At 38.4% G+C, this 20,575-nt stretch overlaps 1 protein-coding gene across 1 annotated transcript in view; it reads left to right on the forward strand.

The window, feature by feature from the left end:
- The window catches only part of aifm3 (AIF family member 3), a 31,525-nt gene extending 13,102 nt beyond the window's left edge, over nucleotides 1-18,423 (forward strand). The window contains exons 8-20 of the mRNA XM_088335928.1: nucleotides 1,315-1,427; nucleotides 3,897-3,983; nucleotides 5,187-5,278; nucleotides 5,359-5,489; nucleotides 5,577-5,692; nucleotides 5,768-5,839; nucleotides 6,958-7,021; nucleotides 7,307-7,383; nucleotides 9,860-9,977; nucleotides 12,615-12,713; nucleotides 12,775-12,850; nucleotides 14,186-14,290; nucleotides 16,273-18,423. Coding sequence (XP_088192054.1) covers nucleotides 1,315-1,427; nucleotides 3,897-3,983; nucleotides 5,187-5,278; nucleotides 5,359-5,489; nucleotides 5,577-5,692; nucleotides 5,768-5,839; nucleotides 6,958-7,021; nucleotides 7,307-7,383; nucleotides 9,860-9,977; nucleotides 12,615-12,713; nucleotides 12,775-12,850; nucleotides 14,186-14,290; nucleotides 16,273-16,315 — 1,193 coding nt within the window. The 3' untranslated portion in view covers nucleotides 16,316-18,423. The remainder of the gene's footprint in view (nucleotides 1-1,314; nucleotides 1,428-3,896; nucleotides 3,984-5,186; nucleotides 5,279-5,358; nucleotides 5,490-5,576; nucleotides 5,693-5,767; nucleotides 5,840-6,957; nucleotides 7,022-7,306; nucleotides 7,384-9,859; nucleotides 9,978-12,614; nucleotides 12,714-12,774; nucleotides 12,851-14,185; nucleotides 14,291-16,272) is intronic.
- Nucleotides 18,424-20,575: the final 2,152 nt, after the last annotated feature.

Below are 20,575 nucleotides of genomic sequence, written 5' to 3' on the forward strand. Positions count from 1 at the left end.
ACACACAACATTTAATTTGGGAAATCTAACAAGAGATATTTTGCAGAAAAAAACATGAGAACCTGGTAAAAGTTCTCCTGATAATAATCAAAAAAGTAATAACAAGACTATAGTACAAACAAGAGCTCCCAACTCAGGAGCAGTGGGTGTGTACTAAAGAGGAATTACAATAAACATACAGGAATCCGATTCATTGACATTTGGGAAAATGGACGGACTCTAGGAAAACGAAGGACACGTCTTCCGAACAATGAAGACTGAACTGTCTTTTGTTTGATGTATATTCATAAATAAATAAAAAGCCCAATAAAAAGCAAGTTAAAAAAATGCAATGCTATAGGTTTGATGCTAGCTGGAAAGAGATCTCATGAGATGTGCTAATGTCACGCATGACGTCCTCTGTGTCTGCGGGTTAAATAATTTTTTATTTTTGTTTGTGTGTTTGCAAAGTGTGCAATCACACGGTGAATCTCACCTAAGGTGTTCCGCTGTGCACAAGATCTACTATTCATAAATATTTTATTCGAATAATTTTGGTACTCACTGCGGATGAATAAAGGAAAATTTGGGGAAGAAACATAAAATGCAAAATGTGAAACACTCCGATGAAAAAAAACAAACAAACAAAAAAACCAGAAACGCCTATTGAAATTACTCCCAAAAATAACATTAAAACGTTTATCATTCAGTGACTTTCACTGAAAAAGCTGGAATATAAAGTAATAATTAATGGACTGGTTAATTCTCATATATATTTTGATGTATTTAATTTATTCAATTTGATTTTATTCATTTATATGCTTAAAATGACGGGTGAATAGGCGACATTTTTAATATAAACGTTTCCTTAAACATTTCTATATCTAACATACTATATAAACAAAACAATTTTAACATCCGTACATCGCTAGTTAAGTGAAGTCATGTTATTTGTATAGCCCTTAATCACAAAGAGTCTCAAAGGGCTGCTCAGACCAGATTATTGGAAACCACAGACTATTATTACAACATCCCCTGATCTAAAAACCTACATGAGGGCAAGGAAAAACTCAAAAACCTCAACATGAGGAAAATGAAGAATGTTGATACCAATAAACTTAAATTGAAACCCCCAAATTCACAATACGCGGAAATGTATTTGCGGGACACGCTTTAAAAATGACAGGAATAAATCTACTTTTTCATCCCACTCTTAAAAAAAGGAAAACGTCTAGGCAAGTGTTCTTTTTCAATAACATCCCTTTGCAATTACATGCAAGTGATGGGAGTATTGATTACCCGGTGCTGAGGAGTGGGATTCGATTTTGTGCGCAGGTCCAGCGGGTTTGGTGTGTGCAGAGACGCTGAGGCAGGAGGGCTTCACCGATCACATTGTCATTTGCACCATGGACAGACACCCTCCTTACGACAGGCCTAAACTGAGTAAGGTTTGTACACAGAACCCCAACAGAGCCGTAAACAGACCGACCCGGGAGTCGGCTCATGCACACATAGCACGATCTGGCAAATGTATTTTCCTAATAATAGTATCTAGTTATAACCAGTGTTGGGAAAAACGCGTTATAAATAAAGTTGTTACGTAACGGCATTATTTATTCGGTAATCTTCCTAATTACTTTTTCCGCGTTTACAATGCCGTTACTGACGATCAAAAGTAGTGCGTTACTTTGGCTGAAAAACGTCTAGGGCCCCCGCAAACATGACGCTCTTTTTGGAACATGTCACCATTTAAAACAGCAACTACCGCATAGTTAGATAGCGATTAAGAATAAAGTATTTACTAATGCGCCGAAAGAACAGGCAAACGTGCTGTCGTCATTGCTACGGCAACCGACTCTTGTCATTTGCGAATGAAACGTCCCTATAAGCCAAATTCGTATCTGATTTTAGGGGGATTGTAATAGAACAGTAAAGCACGGAGATATTGCACCTTGTATACATTGTGGAAATCACTTTTGAGCAAGTTGAAAATATTGAAAATATACATTTACTTTGGCGAAATGACGCCTTAGCCCAGGGGTCGGGAACCTTTCTGACCCAAAGAGCCACAATAGCAAAATGTTTTGTTTGTTATCTTGAGAGAGCCGTACCATATATTTTAAGACAAATTTCAGCATAACCGCCAAACCCTTTACTCCAGAGAAAATCTTATTGGGTCGGCATTGGCTCAGGAGGTAAAAAGCTCGTCCTGGGAATAAGTGGTTGCTGGTTCAATTCCCGGCGCCTCTGTGTCATATGTCAAAGTGTCCTTTGGCAATGCCCCCAATTGCAGGTAGTTGCATTGCATGACTGATGGTTAGTTAGTGTGTAAAAGGGAAAAGCGTGAAGCACACTGTAAAGCACTTTGGGTCTTCATTGACTTGAAAAGCGCTGTATAAATGCAGACCATTCATCACTTTTCAGCGCATTTTATTTCACCGTGTGATGTTAAAGGATTTGATAACATTTAAGAAATGAGAATAATGCCAGAGCCTGTGTCCCATAATAACAAATATACCACTTTAGACTTGTCTCCCTCCCGCAATTACTAAAGATCGTTGAGTCTCATTTTGACCTTCGTTTTTTCATAAATAATGGTTTCAAAACAAGGTTATTTTTTAAAGGACGCACAGAATATTGCAACCAAGGATATTGACGTATTAACCTTCGGTGCAGACAGCGCTGGGCAGACCAAAATGTCCTGTGTGCATAGCCCGGCCCACCCCTTGCCGACCCCATTAAAATTGCTCTGTGTTCTTGGCTGGCGTTTCTGCCTGGGTTTTTATCATTGAGACTCTCAATAGTAAACTTGTTTTATTGTGAAAGTGAAATTGTTTAATGAGCTTCCATATAAAGGATTTCTTAGCGACGCACAGCCAAAATGGGGTCTGTTGGTGTGACACCTTGACTGGAAACTGTAATGGGGAGTATGCTCTTTATTTACTGGACCGAACTATTGTCACGACAAGTTCTACTTCAGCTGTGTGTGCACTAGTCTTGATTTTATGCTTATTGAAGTTTGAATGCTACAAATGAAATTTGCAAGAGTGCAATTTTATCTCAGAGACATATCTCCTCATGAAAAGAGCCATTGGTTCCCGAACCCTACCTTGGCCTATCTCAGCCTATCTTTAGTCCATTGAGGATTTGACAGTTTGTTTTAGCGTAGTAAACTTTATTGTAGCGCACATAACAGTTTTCAATACATAATATTCGAAAAATTACTGTTTTGAATTGCTTTATGTGTCCATCCATTGGTGAGACAAAGCAGTGACATTTTGCCAAAGTTAATATTATCAACTTGCTAAAAGTGATTTCTCTAAGGTATACAAACTTCAAATTCTCCTTTCTTGCTAGTCCACAGTAATGTAGAGTTTACAAGTATTCTTTTTTCTTCTTTTATCTCTCTTTTTCCTTTTGTTTCTTTTTTCCATTTTTTTCAATTTAATATACTTAACTCACTTTATATTGTTTACTGCTGATTTGTTATTTTATTATATTGTTTATATTTTTTGTAGGATAAATCAGTTGCTGGTGAGGTGCAATAAATATTACAAGGTTCTATGACACAACTACCTGTCTGTTCTTCTCTATTCAACTGACCCATTTATTGCTCAGAAAATGTCAAATTATTTGACATACAACAACTTCTTTTTAAAGTAGCGGAAATAGATACTTTCCCTGGTAACTACTTTTACTATGGTGTAATTCAGTTCCTAACACAGGTAGAAGTAGTGAGTAACTATAACTAATTACTTTTTTAACGTAACGTGCCAACACGGGTTATAACTATGGACATGTTTTCCTTGATGACATTCCTGGATTGTTTTTGTTGGACTTTTGTCTGAGAGAAGTTCTTTTTTTGGACAAACTCATAATTTGATAAACGCATTCAGCACTAATGTACTATCCCTCAGTCCCTAGACAGCACAGCAGAACAGCTGAGGCTGCGTTCCATGGACTTTCTGCAGGATCACGACATTGAATTACTCACAGAAAAAGAGGTGGGGAACTCGCAACTGAACTTTACAATAGGGGTTCACAGCCCATTTCACTTCATCAACTAAAATCCTGAAATATAAATAGGTGTTCACAGGGGTGTAGGTTTGGGACATGGGACAGTTTATTCAGTGATCCCATATTATTGGTGGAGACAAAATAATGATTTCTCGATATTGGTGATTACACATCCCCCCTGTTCATGCCAAAATTAACCCCTTGGGTGTTCATCTTTTAATGGTAACAGTTAGGAGAGAGGAAGCACAAACTAATTTCCTTCCACTAGGTAGCAAAGATACAATTGATGCATGTCCATAAGCCCCTCGTTGCCTTTCAGTGTCATCAATATTTAGGAAACATATTGCTACTTTTAAAATTGTACTAACTGGTGTTCTGTATCAAGGAGCAATAATAATTGATGTGCATAGTTTACATAAGGGTTGTGAAATAATCTCTAAACAAGCAATAAGAAAAATTCTTTCATGCGATTAAAGTAGACCACTTTAAGTTAGGCTTAAAAATTCCTGCTGTATTCAATTAAAAATAAAGGGAAGGCAGATTTTTTTTTTCCGCATTGAATTACATATGTGAGTTATTTATAAAACAATAATAATTAAGAAAAACACTTTGCAATAATGGGTATTAGTTGTTATAAGTACGAAAAATACAACTGATAAATAATCATGACATTTGTGGACATTTAATACTAGTTTTTCTCCCAGACTGATACCAGATACAAATACCAAGCACCATTACAGAAAGTGCAATAAAACATAACAAAAAAAGAAAGACTACAAATGACAAGTTCCTCCCCAATTTCTTATTTAAGTTGATATTATCCAGTGACTGGCTGGCAACGAGTTAAGGATGTTCCCCTGCCCACTACCCGAAGTTAACTGGGATGGGCTCCATCACCCCCGCAACCCTACTTAAGATATGGTGGGGAAAAAATGGATGGAATTTGCTCTTATGACAAAAATGTCACAATATAAGTAATTTGATGTTTTGCCTTTTCACCAGCTTATCTTGAGCACTAGTTCTCTACTGGTCTGACTTTAGGACCCACCATTCCACCCTAAGGACAAGCTGCGACCCCCATTTTAATTGCATCCTAGTTTTAAACTTCTTTTATCAACATTTTGCACCGTGATGGCAAAGAAAATTGAATTTTTATGTATCAATCTTGAAACATTTGTGTGCATGTGCAGGTTGTGGCTGTGGATGTGAAGACGCGCTCTGTCACTTTCGAAGAAGGCGTCAGAATGGAATACAGAAAACTCTTTATCGCTACAGGCAATATGTTAGGACGAAAACAAAATCGCGTTCAAGTCTTTTGTTTTGCTGAAACTGAACAAACGTTTTTCATTTCCTGTTCTGAAGACCCAAACCTCTGAACTACAAGGGCGGAGAGGTCAAGAATGTGTTTTACTTGCGGACGCCTGAGGACGCTAATAGTATAGCGAGGCTGGCTAACAACAGGAACGCTGTTATTGTGGGAACATCTTTCGTTGGTGAGAAGTTTGGAGTGCCGAATGTGGATTTATCTTTTGTTCTATTACAAATTGTCAAGAGTTTTTATTTCTTTCTGTTGTGTGGAGGTATGGAGGTGGCTGCAGCTCTGACAGACAAGGCCCACTCGGTCTCTATCGTCGGGGTTGAGTCTGTCCCATTCAAAAAAGCTCTCGGTGAGAAAGTAGGGAAATCCATAATGAAGGTACACACATATATATATTAAACTCACAACTTTTGGCTATTCTCCATTTCCTATGTTTTGTTGATATTTTTGCAGCTTTTTGAAGCAAACAGGGTGAAGTTCTACATGCTGAACGAGGTGTCAGAAATGATTGGCCATCATGGACAGGTATTCACAAAGTGAGAGACACAGCATGATGCACTAGTCACAATTTGTATGCATTTTAAAATCGCCACAACCAGGAGTGTCATCATTAAAATGGTTAGATAAATGAAGAAAAAAGCTTAATTGGTCTGACTTCCTTGAAAAGAAACCTGGCGTATGAGGTAATGCAGGTCTATTCCAGCTGGGCAGGGGTAGCGACCAGCAATTTTTCCTAGTGTTAATTGAATTGGTTTTACTTGTTGGCATCAATAACGACTTAGTGAACATTGTTACAAAGCGATCGGGCATGTCACTCCGGGAAAAAGACGTAAGAAAGACTTACAATGATGCCCTGTCACACATTATCAGGATGGGTGACTACTGATACCAGGTATAGGAGCCGATACAATTTTTATAAAAGAAATCCATAGGTGTGATGGTAGCCGATACCAGTATTGCAGGCTGTCTAGTGGCAATATAACAATCAAAACTTGGAATTAAAGGAATGGTAAAGAGCCATTTACTGTCAGCATTGCTGTCCTCAGTGGTGCTCTGACGACTCAGGTGGTTAAGGGATCCGTAAACCATGAAATTGCCATAAAATCAATTCCATATTAATAAATATTATGGCGACGGGATTTAAAGGTAATTCTTTAAAAACAGCAGCCTGTTTTTGCAGGTACACTGTGTAATATTTGACCATTAGATGTTGCTGTAATGTGTAGTGCAGCAAGATGAGAGCTAGAGAGCAAAAGGAAGAATACAAACTACAGAGACTCACATCATTTTTCTTCTAATTTACTTGTGCAACTTCTCCAGCACACAGGCATAAGGTTTTTGGTTTTGGGGCACTCAGAGCAGAGAGGCATACAGTTACATCAGCATTCTATAGGTAAAATAAATGCAATTTTTTTGGACCCACGAGTATTTTAAAAATGCATGTTTCCATGAAAATTGATTGAATTTTGCTTCATACTCAAATCAATATTGTTTTTTTTTAAAGAATAAAGGTTTTTGTTTGTTACCCTCTAGGAGGCCCTTAATAATATGCAATGTCCCTTTAAGTCCATTTCTTTATACAAATAACAAAGTATTGTGGCGAAACCTGACTTTTTCTTTTTTCTTTTCTTTTATTCCTTCAGTTGAAGGAGGTGGTACTGAAGAGCGGAAAAGTCTTGCGAGCCGATGTCTGTATCATTGGCACAGGTGAGCAAAGGATAAAAAAAAATATTTCTGGAAGCATCACAACAGTTAATTCTCAAATTAAGATGTCAAGAATTACTGTACTAAAACATGAAATGGCATTTTCTTAAAGAGGCAAGCTGCTGGGCAAACATTTTTCCTTCCAGTATATCAAACAGTTGTTTCAACAAATCTCTTAACTGCCTTTTGGACAAATATTGTTCTTTTAGACTGGATAAAACAGACATGCTGAAAATTTGAAATCTTACACCTGTCCGTCAGCGTGCTGACTGCACTTCTCCCTTGCAGGAACTGTTCCAGCAACAAGCTTCTTGAAACAGAGTGGCATCCACGTGGACTCAAAGGGCTTCATCACTGTCAATAAGGTATTTTGCTACACTCGGCTGTCAGCGTCAAATAGCAAACACAGATAGGTCTTTGTCAATTTTCGTTTCAAACGAAACAATAATAGATAATTGCAATTAGTGAAAAATGCAAAAGCTGATAGTGAGACAAGAATACACATCAAAATCTTTTGGGGGCATTCTATTTTAATAATTTAAAACACCTTCACTACTGCATAAATAATTTTTTAGGTCTGAAACTCCAAATTAAGGTATCTATTTCTGGGGGAGGGAAAGGTTGGGCCACAATTGCCTGAGCAATGCCTGAGCAACTATGGTTGTCATCTTCCCCTGACAGCAAGTGTCAAAATGAAAGGGATTTAAAAAAAGTATTTTGCTGCTTAGTCTATCTCCAAAATACTTGATAATATTTATCGTATTGCCTTTAGACAAATGGGTTGGCATTGGGCTCTCATGATTACTGATGTGACTCACCTGTGGCCGCTCTTTTGGCGCCAACCGCCGCGCGTTCTGATTGGCTCCCTCTCACCATTTGAACCCTGTCCTGTCAATCCCCTGTTGTCAGTCTGTCTGCGAATCTCAGTGTATACTAGGAAAGCCTTTTTCGACCCTGACTCCCATCTGTCCCGGTTTTGCTCCCGTCTGTTTTGATCCTGACCATGTATGCTCTCCCGTCCCGGCTTACAACCTCTTTTTGTCCCTTACTACGTCTACTCTCCCGTTCTGGCTTACGACTCGTTTCCGACCCCGACCATGCCTTGCTCTCCCAGTCCCGGCTATCGACCAGTTTTCCGTCCCTCACACCACCATCGCTCGCTACAGAAGATCCACTTCCGTGTTCGGATCACAATCCGAGTACGAGAGCGACTTGCTTCCCGGGTCCAGCAAACACCGGATCGTGGGCACAGCCCTTCCTCTTTCTTTCAATAAAACTTGTGAGAAACGTAACACAATTGGGTCCTCTTTCCGTTCAGGTCCTGACATAGGCAGAAAGAATATTAAACATATTATGAAATCCACTTTGGGTTGACTTTAACCATAGGATTTTTTTTTTAAGAAAGAAAAATAAAACTTTTTGATAAGGTTAATTCTTCTTCTAATTTTAAGAATTTTACTAAAGTAAGACGAGTAATGCTGAAACCGATAAAATAAATATATTTCATATGCAAGATTAACTTTCTTTGTAAATAACTAATCTGAACAGAAAAACATGTTGAAATATTGTGAAATAGAAAAAAAATACATTCACATTTTTTTTTTTTTAATTTAATTTAAAAATGTATCGTATAGCTTGCCGGGTTACATTTGTCTTTTCATATGCCACCACTCACTCGTCTTATGCTCTAATTAGCAGACAGATAGACAAGAAAACATCTAGATTAGGGGTCCCAGACTTGAATTACTTGGGGGCTATCGAAGCTGGGGTCTGGGTGAGGTTGGGCCAAATCGGGTCTTCCACGAGAGACGCTCTGATCAAAACATTCCACTTTTGTCAGATATCTTTTTAAAACATTTCTACACACAATAAAATTTTTTTTAGAAATTAAAAATTAATGTGGTAGTTTATCTCATTTATCAACTTGCTCTTCAGAATGGCACTTTTTAATATAATTATGCATTAAACATTTCCAATGATAAATTCTTGTTCCTATTTCAATGGAAATAAGGAATACATGAATCCATAGCAAGTGTGGGCTGCACCTACATTAAACTTTGTTATTAAGGACCGGGCCCGAGCTATCATCCCAGTGGCCGCTAATGGCCTGTGGGCCGCGAGTTCGAGAATCCTAGTAAACATGGAAATTCATTTTCCGCCTTAGGGTAGCAATCAGTCCAAGCCTGACTTAGCAAAGCAATCCCAAACCATGACACACTTTACTCTGCTTTACTCCACAAATAGCATTACATGTTTTACTGTTCTCCACTTTGTTGAGCATTCAAAATTGTGAACTTGCAGTTATCATGATGACCAAAACCTAAGGTATATTTTTTTCCCATATCATAACACTTAATAGTATTCATATTTATTTATATCTATTTAAATTTAAATGTAATCTATCTAAATGCATCTATCTAAATCTAATTTACTTTGTTCAAACTACTCTAAAAATCCCAATTCAAGTGTGCATCTGTTTTGTATGTGACACACAGGCTCTGAAACGGCTGAACAGATTTTTGTGAAAATGTACACACTTGTACTTTAGGCCTCCATGTGTTTAGCTAAGTTTTGTGTCAAGGCACCACCAATAAATACCTACAATATTAAAAAACATCTGTTTCGCATGGTCTGCTTTCATGGGGTTTTGAAACGCTCCCTGGCGGCCAAAATGGGTACTGCAGCTGCCGACCAACGACCACTCCAAGCAGCCCAATCCAATCTTCGGCCCAGCAACGCTAGACCATTTTGTTCATTAGAATAAAATCGGATAAAGGCTGTCTTGACAAGCACCAATTCTTTAAGCTGGAATATTCTTTATCTGTTGTTGTTGTCTTTGAGATGATGCAGACAAATGTGGACGGGGTCTTCGCCGGGGGAGATGTGGTGACCTTTCCTTTCCCGCTACGCAACAACAAGAAGGTGAACATCCCGCACTGGCAAATGGCTCACGTGCACGGTAAGTGTGACATGATTGTTTCAACACGATGTGGTGATAAGTTAGGTCAGTGGTTTTCAAACGTAGGTACATGAGGGCACTCAAAAAGTTTAAGTGAGATTTTTAACAAACTTAAAACAGAATTGAAATTAATAATTTAAATTTAATAATTCAATGTACCATACCTATTTGTATATAGCATACAATTTTTTTGATCAAATAAGAACTCAAAGTTTGCGTGTGCGTTATACACGAGGTTTCAGTATATTATCGTGTTTGTACAATGATATCGCTAACCACAATCGCAAGATATTGGATGCAATGGGAATCAAACCCGGGTCGCGGTGGTGAGAGTGCCGAATCATAATCACTGGACCACCAGTGATATACTGTATGTCACATATGAAAAGGCATTAGACTTTATCTCATTATCACGGTATTTTAAGTACTAGAGACATATTTTAGAGAATGGAGAAAATAGAAAGTCGTCCTGAAAAATATAAACAAATGCAAAAAAATGCATAACGAGGCAAACAACTCTTGGATGTATCTGAAAGACATGAAATACGTACATAATAATTTTTATGGTGGTATTGTATTTATAGTTTACGTTGTCAAGAAATGCTTTTAATCCTGGCCACATATCTTCAACAATCGTCACATACAATGCTTAGTTTGAACTGAGAAAAATGGAAACAGAACTTAATACCCGTTTTAAATCAAATTAGGTGTGCGCTTGCACACAAATTTCATAGAAATATTTTGTTTTTCACATAAAACAAATGTTGTATTTTGAAAGCAACATTATTTAGAATAGATATGTACTATGAAACCTAGAAAGGACTTCACATAATGATATTAATGTTATTTGTGAAAATACTTTTTTCTTTTGGGGCTGATTTATTTTCGTCATTCCGATTCTTATTTTGCCATATTTGAACCTTTGTAACTTTTTCTCACAAATAAAATAATAATAAAAAAAACTTTTATGGTATCTACTCTATGGTATATCAGATAGTTTTACTCATTTCAAGTATTATTTTTCTTATAATACTAAAAAGATTTGGCAAACAGGACAGTGGCCATCTGGATGGACAAAATCACTAGTAACTATGCCCCAACTACAGAACCATCAGTCTCATTAGACAAGCAAGTAAAGTTATGCTAAAGGTCCTACTGAACAGACTGAAGCCACAGGCTGAAAACATCCTAGCCAAAGAATAGGCAGCTTTCAGGAAGGGGAGGAGCACCAAAGAACATATTATTAATCTGTGCATCCTATGTGAGAAGTTTCAACAAGACCAGAGAAACCTCTATTGTATTTTTGTTGATTTATGGGCCACCATGCAGAAGTAAGACACGGGCCAGAAACCAGTTCAAACTATTGAACAACTGTATGCCAATGCCAACAGTGCGGTACTGATCAATGATACCATTGGAGCGTTGTTTCAAACCACAATCGGTGTGAGACAAGGCTGCATTTTCTCTCCACCTTTATTCCACATCTCCCTGGAGAAGATCATGTCTGAGCAACATGAACGTACAGTAAGTATTAGGGGGACACAACATCACTAACCTCTGTTTTGCTGACAATATTGCTGGATTGGCAGGAGAACAGGAACTCAGAGATCTGGTCTATCGCCTTGACAAAGCATCAAGCCAGTATGGGATGGTAATCAGCACAGAAAAAAAGGAATGACCAACAATCCTCTAGGTCAGGGGTGGCCAACCCGGTCCTCAAGAGCCGCATGTCCTGCATGTTTTGGAGGTTTCTCAGGTGATGCAAATTTTAAGATTGTTTGCAAGCTGTGCGGGAGCTTGATAATGACCCAGGTGATTGGGATCACCTGTATTTGAACAGAGAAACTCCAAAAACATGCAGGACATGCGGCTCTTGAGGACCGGGTTGGCCACCCCTGCTCTAGGTATTATCATCAACCACAGGGAGCTAGAATCTGTCACCAAATGTAGATATCTTGGAGCTGACAAATTAGAAGAGAGGTCAGAACCAGAAATCATGGCTAGGATAGCTCAAACCACACTCGCACTTGCCAGACTTAAACCCATCTGGAGGGACAATAACATAGCAGTGAAATCAAAGATCAGACTCATACAAGTGCTGGTTACTTCCATTTTCCTTTACACTTGCCAGACATGGACTGTCACAGTAAAATTGTAAAAGAAAATCCAGACCATGGAGATTTGATGCTACAGGAAACTTCTAGGCATCAACTACTTAGCCCATGTGACAAAAAACAAAACAAAACAGTGCGCAACACCATCAGAGGGCACATTGGACCCTACGAAGAACTGCTGTCATCTGTGCGCAAACGGAATTTTGAGTTGTATGATCACGTCACAAGATGATCAGGACTGGCCAAGATGATTCCGCAGGGCACAGTCCAAGGGGGCAGGAGGAGAGGAAGACCGAACAAGATCTTGGCCGACAACATTAAGAAATGGACGAGTGCCAACTTTGCCAAAAACAGGCTAAGAGCAGTAGAGGGATCCGTGAACTAAAATGTTCGGTATCTTCAATAAGAAAATTATTTAAGATGATAAAGGATTGACTCACTTTTTTCATGATTTTCCCAATCTAATTTTGGCAGTCTACTCACATTCTTAGTTTTTCTGTCATGCATTTCATTTTGACAACAGGAAGAGTAGCAGCTCTCAACATGGTGGGCAGAGCCACGGAAATCAAAACAGTGCCTTACTTCTGGTCAGCCATGTTTGGGAAGACCATACGCTATGCAGGTATCCCTTTCAACAGCAAAACACAATACATTTTCTTTATAATGTTTGATTTTCCCCCAAGGTTACGGAGACGGATTTGATGATGTCATCATTCAAGGTGATCTTGACGAACTGAGATTTGTCGCATTTTACACAAGGCAAGTTTTTATCGATTTATGCCACAAACAGAGAATTTAGTCAGACTGTAGCTCAAGGGTGTCAAACATACAGCCAATGGGCTGGATCAGACCTGTCAATGAAGTTAATCTGGCCCGTGAGACAATGCTGAGTGAAGCACAAGAGAAAAATGAGCTGCGTCCAGTGGATGTCACCAAGCACCACTCTAAAAGGCAAACCACCCACTGTAATTGTTTTTGCTGACTAACATTTGCGGAAACACCCATCCCGATGTTACTTAGAAGTCACGGACTTGCTGGTCAAGGCAATACGGTTGCACTCACTAATGGATTACTGTATGTGTGGATGCTTCTCTAGACCGCATCATTTGCTCTTTAACTACACTTTTTATCTGCATGGATTCGAAATGATTGGTTTTCACCTGGCTTCATTTTTTTCAAAAACAGCACCTGGGTGTCTTTGCAGAAGTTTAAAGAAGCATTATTTTCTTTCTAAAATAAATAAGAAATCTAAAAGTAAAGTTAACAAATTCAGAAAAACATTTTTGTTAAAAAAGTAGCAGAAAACGACTTTTAAATTATGATATCAATCATTTGCACTTAGGGTGTTTATGCAATTTTTCTCACTTTCCAGTTTGCATGAGTATCCCTGAGTTAAAAAAAACTGAAGTGGAAATAATTAAAATCGTTGTTTTATGCTTTTAAACACTATAAAAGATGAAATCTTATTGAAGGAAAAAAATATTGATCAAAAAGTTTTAACCTACATTCCTGAATTGAACTTTAATCGGTGAGCCTTTGAAGGATCAACAGCCCTACAGGTAAAGCATACGGCCCCTGTGAGTGTTTGTTTCCATCATGTGGCATTTAAGCTAAAATTAGTTCGACACCAGGGCGGCACGGCAGCGGTTAGCACATGCGTGGCACAGTTCTGACGTCATGGGTTCAAATCCAGCGACCAGCCTCCCTGAGTTTGCATGTTCTCCCCATGCTTGCATTACCCCCGGGCTCTGCTCTTATCTTCCAAAAACATGCATGTCAGGTTTATTGACCGGTCCGAATTGTCTCTAGGTGTGAATGAGCGAGCGAGTGAGTTGTCGGTCTCTTTGTGCCCTGCGACTGGCTGACAACCAGTTCAGGGTGTCCCCCTGCCCACTGCCCGAAGATAGCTGGGATGGGCTCCAGCACCCCCGCAACCCTACTGAGGATAAGCGGTGCAGCTAATGGATGAATGGAGTTTGACACCCTTGCTCTAGCTCCTTATAAATGTTATTTTTCATAGCTTCTTTTGTAGATGCATCTGAATTAAACAACACCATAACCTTGTTTCTTTGAACTTGGCTGGCTCATTTACAGGGGAGAGGAAGTGGTCGCAGTCGCCAGCATGAATTATGATCCCATTGTGTCCAGAGTAGCTGAGGTCTTAGGATCTGGAAAGACGATTAAGAAACGAGACGTGGAGTAAGTCACCACCCAAGACTTAAACCTGGTCCTGCTTATAATAGTCTTAAGGTTTTGTACAGTTTTCCAACTTTTATCAGATGCCAACTGGACGACTGGAGTTTATTTAAGTGCCAAATATTTTCGTGTATAACGCGCACCTCTAGTTAATGATTAAAAATTGTTATTACATTTTGTTTCAATTTTTCTAAGCTCAAAATTTTTGATTGCATGCGACAGGAATTGAACCCGGGTCACTGCCAAATACTAACCACTGGATTGCCAGTGGTATAGATGACATTCCAAAAGGCATTAGATTGGATCTCATTATCACACTACTTTTACAATTCCTATACCTTTTCATGGCCAAACTCGAAACACTTTTTAAGGACTTTCAAGCCATTTTTACAAATTCTCCAGTACCATTCGAAAGATTAATAACACATGAATATATTGTTACTGATAATAATTATTGATTGGTGAAATCTTTATTGATCCGCCCAAAACTAATGATGTATTTATGGTGGGTACAAGCCAAGGAAAGTCAATTCTTCAGCCAAAGATGGCACTTGGGCAGCGAAGTACGAATGGAGCGGAAAAACAGCTTTACTTCGGACCCGGTCCTTCAGATCAAGTTAATTGGTCGGGTTGGGGTTGGTTCGGGCTTTTATACCCGCGGGCCAGGTTGGGCTGGATTATTTTGGACCCGATCTTACCCCTAAAACAAACTAATGCCAACTGTAGTTATTCATTCAATTAGGGTGCGGCAGTAGCTCAGGAAGTAGAGCGCTCGTCTTGGGATCAAGGGATCCCAATTCGAATCCTGGCTTGTCCGTGTTTCATGTCGAAGTGTCCTTGGGTAAAACACTGAACCCCTAATACCCCCAATAAGCAAGTTAGCGTCTTACATGGCTGCAATACAAGGCCGCTATTGGGAAATGTGAAGCACACTGTAAAGCGCTTTGGGAAGTCATTGACTTGAAAAGTGCTATATAAATGCAGATCATTTCAAATGCAGATCATTTCATTTTCATGAGGGAGGAAGAAATGCAATGGTAAAGCGAAGCCACCAGAGCAGATGTGCCAGTGGAATTTTTTTAGAAGACCTGTTCATTTTCTTCATTTATTGCATGGTCTATCGAGTCAGACTGCTGAGAAACATGGGAACAATTACAAGCATTTACAAGCACTTCACCCAAAATCAAAGCACATTTCAAACCTTAAAAAACACAACATTAAAAGTCAAGCATTTTTAAGGATTTCAAGCACCCGTATAAACCCCGATTTGTATTAATAGTACTAGAGAGGAATGTTATTTCTGCTGTGCATTTCACATATGACAATGACAATAATTTATATTCTATTCTAAGCATCGTAAGTGACAAAGTTGCTCAATACGTTTTGCAATGATTAAAATTATTTATTGACAACGTAAACTATATAAACAAAATACCAGCATAACATTTACAATGTACTTAATTAATGTCTTTATAAGTCCAATTCATCATCAGATACACCAGAGTTGTTTCCCTGGTTGTGCTTTTTTGCAATTATTCATATCTTTTAGGATGACTTTCTGTTTTTTCCATTCTCGAACATTCGTTTCGTGTACCATGACTAAAAAAATGCGATGATAAGATAAAACCTAATGCCTTTTCAATTTTTTTGTTATATATCACTGGTAGTACAGTGCTCTCTCGGTCGCGACCCTGGTTCAATTCCCATTGCATCCAATGTTTTGCGATTGTGGTCAGCGTTATTGTTCCATTGATTTATAATAATTGCGACAAAAATAGTAAAATCTTGTTTATAATGCAGACCCAAACGTTGACATTTAATGTTTAGGTGGGGAAAAAGTGTATTTTATATAGATAATAACAGTAATTTTTGTTAATTGCTAAGGTCATATTTCTTACTAGGGTAACAAAAAGCAGTTTTAAAGGCTTCCACCCATATTTTAATTATCAACTTAAGTGTATATCTCTGTTGGCTGTATTTTGCAGGACTGGAGACATTTCCTGGTTAATTGACAAGGGCTCACAGTGATTTCGCTTGTACACGCGGATGGAATGGGTGTGCACTGGAATTCTGGATACAGACACTAAATGGTGCTGAGAAAAAAGGCAGCTATCATCAGTGCATGGACAGTGACTGTTCAAGATAATGAAACAACACAGTGAGACTGACAGGAGAGCGCAGAGTTTGCAAGATTTCATTTTATTCCAAGCCCTTCCAGATTCAGCTGCAAGACATCACCAACATGTACTCTTTTGTTTATATGAAGCCTTGAATCGGTATGGGTGTTTTTTTAATAATATTGTATACGGTTATAATTCTGAATGCACTGTACCGCAACTAGATATAACAACATGTAATGATATATTTTTTAAATTGGATAATGACTATGTATTTGAATTTTGTCTGCATGATAACCTTTTAAGTTTAGTGTACATTACCTTCATTGCATAATTCGACACAAGAGTCAGGAACGTATGGCTCACAAGCCAGGTAAGGCTCTTTTCAAGACTAAATCGGCCTTTGAGATGAAACAAAACATTTACTATTTTAACCCATTAAGATACAATACCACATTTCTACCACTAGTGGCAGGTGAACTTTAGGCATTTTCTACCTTTAAAGGTGGGATGCATTGTTAGAGGTGTCCCTAAAAATTTGAAAGGAGAATATTTTCTCTTAATTATGTGTTAAAGAGCCTTTAGAATTTTTCCACCGATCGCACCCATCTGCTTTTATCTTACCTTTAGCAACGCTTTTCGGGACGCGCAGCACATTGGAAAGCAGGAATGGGCGGACGATTGATGAAGGAAGGTTTCATGCTTGTCCCTGTGTTTTTTTGCTAGAGTAGCATGAAAATGATGAAAGTCAGAGAAGGCTCGTTTTAAATAGTCCGAACGCCAACCCTAACCCCCAAAAAGATATTCAAGGATTTCTAAGAATTGCACGGACTTTCACGTTCCACCTATGAGCTTGACAGAGGCAGCAATGATGACCTAAGCCAGAAGAGGGCATCAGGGTGTATAACATTTGCAAATTCCGGACAGTACTTTGAAAGCCAGAGAAAAGATAAGACTTTAAGATGTTTTCCCTATTTTCTCTGGCCCTAGACGTATATGTTCTAGAGTTTCCTGCGTCCTTTTTATGAGTTTAGTGATGTATATTCGCGCAAGTTATTAATAGTCAACGAAGGATTGAAGATGTTTGTAGACAAGAAAGATGTCTAAGATTTACAGCTAGAAAACAGAATGGAGGACAAATAATGACCCCTTGAATACCAAGGTTAGAACTGCAACTACGTGTAAAAGGTGAATGTTATTATACTCGTTCCTACTCGTTTGCAGTATTGAATCACATTTTTACTAAATAACTCGTTTTAAAACGAGTATTCATGGTTGATTCACTAATGGCAAAAATGAACGTCAGGGATCTGTCGTGACTCCGGGAGGAAAATAAACTGGGCTATTTGTTGATATGTGTCACAGGCAAACACATTATTTCCATATATTATTAAATCGTCACACAGGGAAATATAACGGAGTAAATAATTAGGTTTTGAGTAGATGAATTTGGTCTTGAAATGTACTATATGGCTGTCAGTGGGGGAAAAATGTTCCCAATTCCTAATATCATGAAATTTAATTTTCTTTTGGATCTCCTGATTGTGGCAATATACCAACTGGTAGTGAATTGCTTTATTTTTGACTTAATATTTAAAGATTTTAATGTACCTCTTAGTATTAACTGCCTTGCTAAATTGCACAAAGGTTTGATTACTTGCTTGAATGCTACAAGATGAAGGTCGCGATGATGCTAATTGTTAATAGCAGTCTCCTGCATAGGGACGGGTTTCTTGTTTTATGTTTTAAAGTAGCTCAGGGAACTCATGGTTGTGTCCTCCATCATACCTTTAAATTTTCTAAGAAAAAAAAGGTAATTGGGGTTTAACTCGTATATTATTCATAAATGGTTAAAGAATTATATGGATTGATGTCATGTTTTCACTGGGGCCGTTTGTTTGAGCCTGGAGTTGTCTCCAAATCTTACAATGTTTTTTTTTAATATATATATTGTTACTCATACAAAGGATCAAGGGTGGGATTTTTATAATATTGTAATAAAGGTATTCTGTTTCATTACTCCAGTTCCTCTGATTCCATACAGAAAATGGTAATTTATGGAGGGTTTTTTAAGTTTCCAGGGTTCTAGTTTGCATTTGACATAGAACATTGATTTTGAGGCAAAACGGCCTTTACAATTTAAATTATTTTCACTCCAAACTGAAAACACTTAATATCAAACACCCAAAATACAAACACAGACATTAAAGGTTCTAATGTTAAAACAAATTACATTTTCTTTTATGAGATGAAAATATTTAATAGCATCTTATATAAATTATATCATTGTACAGATTGCATTGAAATGGTGGTCACTGAAATGCAACACCAGGGTTCATGCAAAGAGAACAAAAAGAAGGGAAGAGGGGGCACTTGAGTTTGGGTTTCCCGACTGTGGTGACTAAAGTGTTTGATGATTTTTTGTGTCAGAAAACAAGAAACTTCAAGAGACAATATGAAAGTTAAAAATGATTAAAACTTTATTGTTCAATCGTTGTACTGCACTCATGACTTACTTATTCACCCGCACAATGTAAAAAGTTCCAGTATAAAAGCTGTGTCCACTAACACATTAGTGGATAGACAATACTGAACAAAATCTATTAATTATATAGAATATAGAAGTACACCAAATCAACTGTATTTACAAAATGTGTCAACCACTCTTTGTAAAGTATTATTTAAATTAAATATTATGCATAACTTATATTTTATGTTTACAATACCTGTATATTATTTGTTATTGCAACATCCTTTGCAGCCTGGTCATCCTGGAAGGGGGATTATCTCATATGCAGTCCCTTCTTAAGGTTTCTTCATTTTCCTCATGTTGAGGCTTTTGAGTTTTTCCTTGCCCTCATGTAGGTTTTAGATCAGGGGATGGTGTAATAGTAGTCTGTAGTTTGCAATAATTTGTGGTCTGTGCAGCCCTTTGAGACTCCGTGATTAACGGCTATACAAATAAACATGACTTGACATCATGTGAGTAAATACAAAAAGTCAAGTCTTATTTGACACTGTAATATTCAACATAAAGAAAATATTGATTGATATGCAGGGGCAGGCCATGAATTTTACCCTTAGGCCTTCACTCCAGTCTGAATCAGTGATGTGTCGTTCATGAACAACACATGTTTCTCAAAGATTCGATGCTGTCGATTTTTTTGAGTTCAAAATGCAATTTAATGTGTGAAGCAAAAAACAAAACTCAAAAAGCCAACTCCAGCCTGTCCCCATTCAATCCAGAAGACATGACAAGACATGACAAGAAGCGCTATGTCATCGGCTTGCTTCCCACTGGTAACGTATTCAAATGTTACGAAGCGCTTCCTGACAAACACCTGCATCCAGGACGTGACGTAACGCAACAAGAGTGCAAACTGCGCTCTATACTCGTCTCATCCACGATTTGACACAATGGGGCCCAATTCACTTCCATTCGGATCTCTTACCGCACCACCCCAGACACAGCAGTATTCACCTCACTTTGTACCCTGCCCGATGCCCCACCAAAACCTTCACTAGGGGACAGGTGGTGACTTAAATCCGTGTCTTTCTCAGCAACAAGAGAAAGAAGCTCCACATGGAATTGAGAGGCTTTATCATGTGCCTGAAATGAAAGTTGCCGTTTGACCCTAAAAAGAGCTAAGTCTATTTAAGTCTCTAAAACATCATCACTTTTTTCCCCCTTCAACTGTGGAGCTCTGCCGACCCGCGCACCCACTCGCCGCGCCGCAAATGTTTTGGGGACGCCGAAGCAGGGGTGCTGAATTAGAACCAGGGTTACCGATCGTAGTGTTTACGACTCATAGTTTGTGGGATAAAAGTGAAGAAAAATACCTCTTCATGCTTGCGAATAGCTTGCATGGTTTAATCAACGCAGCAGTGTATTTATTTCCTTGTTGGCAATTTTTGTCACGGGTGCATGAAATCCTTAAAAATGCTTGACTTTGAATGTTGTGTTTTTTAAGGTTTGGCGCTATCGATTTGTTCATTACGCCACAGTTTTATCGTCACTTGTTAGGTCCGCCGATCTGTTTTTGAACACCTCAGGGCAGATCTCTGACCCTGGCAACGACAAATGGCTAAATGCGATTGGTTAGTGTTTTAATTTTAAAGCACACATGATGGCAGCACAGCCAAGGGGGAAAGCAATGAAAGGAAGCGGACA

The sequence above is a fragment of the Urocampus carinirostris genome, chromosome 5, assembly GCF_059441175.1.
Source record: "Urocampus carinirostris isolate Australia breed hairy pipefish chromosome 5, RoL_Ucar_1.0, whole genome shotgun sequence".
Taxonomy (NCBI): Eukaryota; Metazoa; Chordata; class Actinopteri; order Syngnathiformes; family Syngnathidae; genus Urocampus; species Urocampus carinirostris.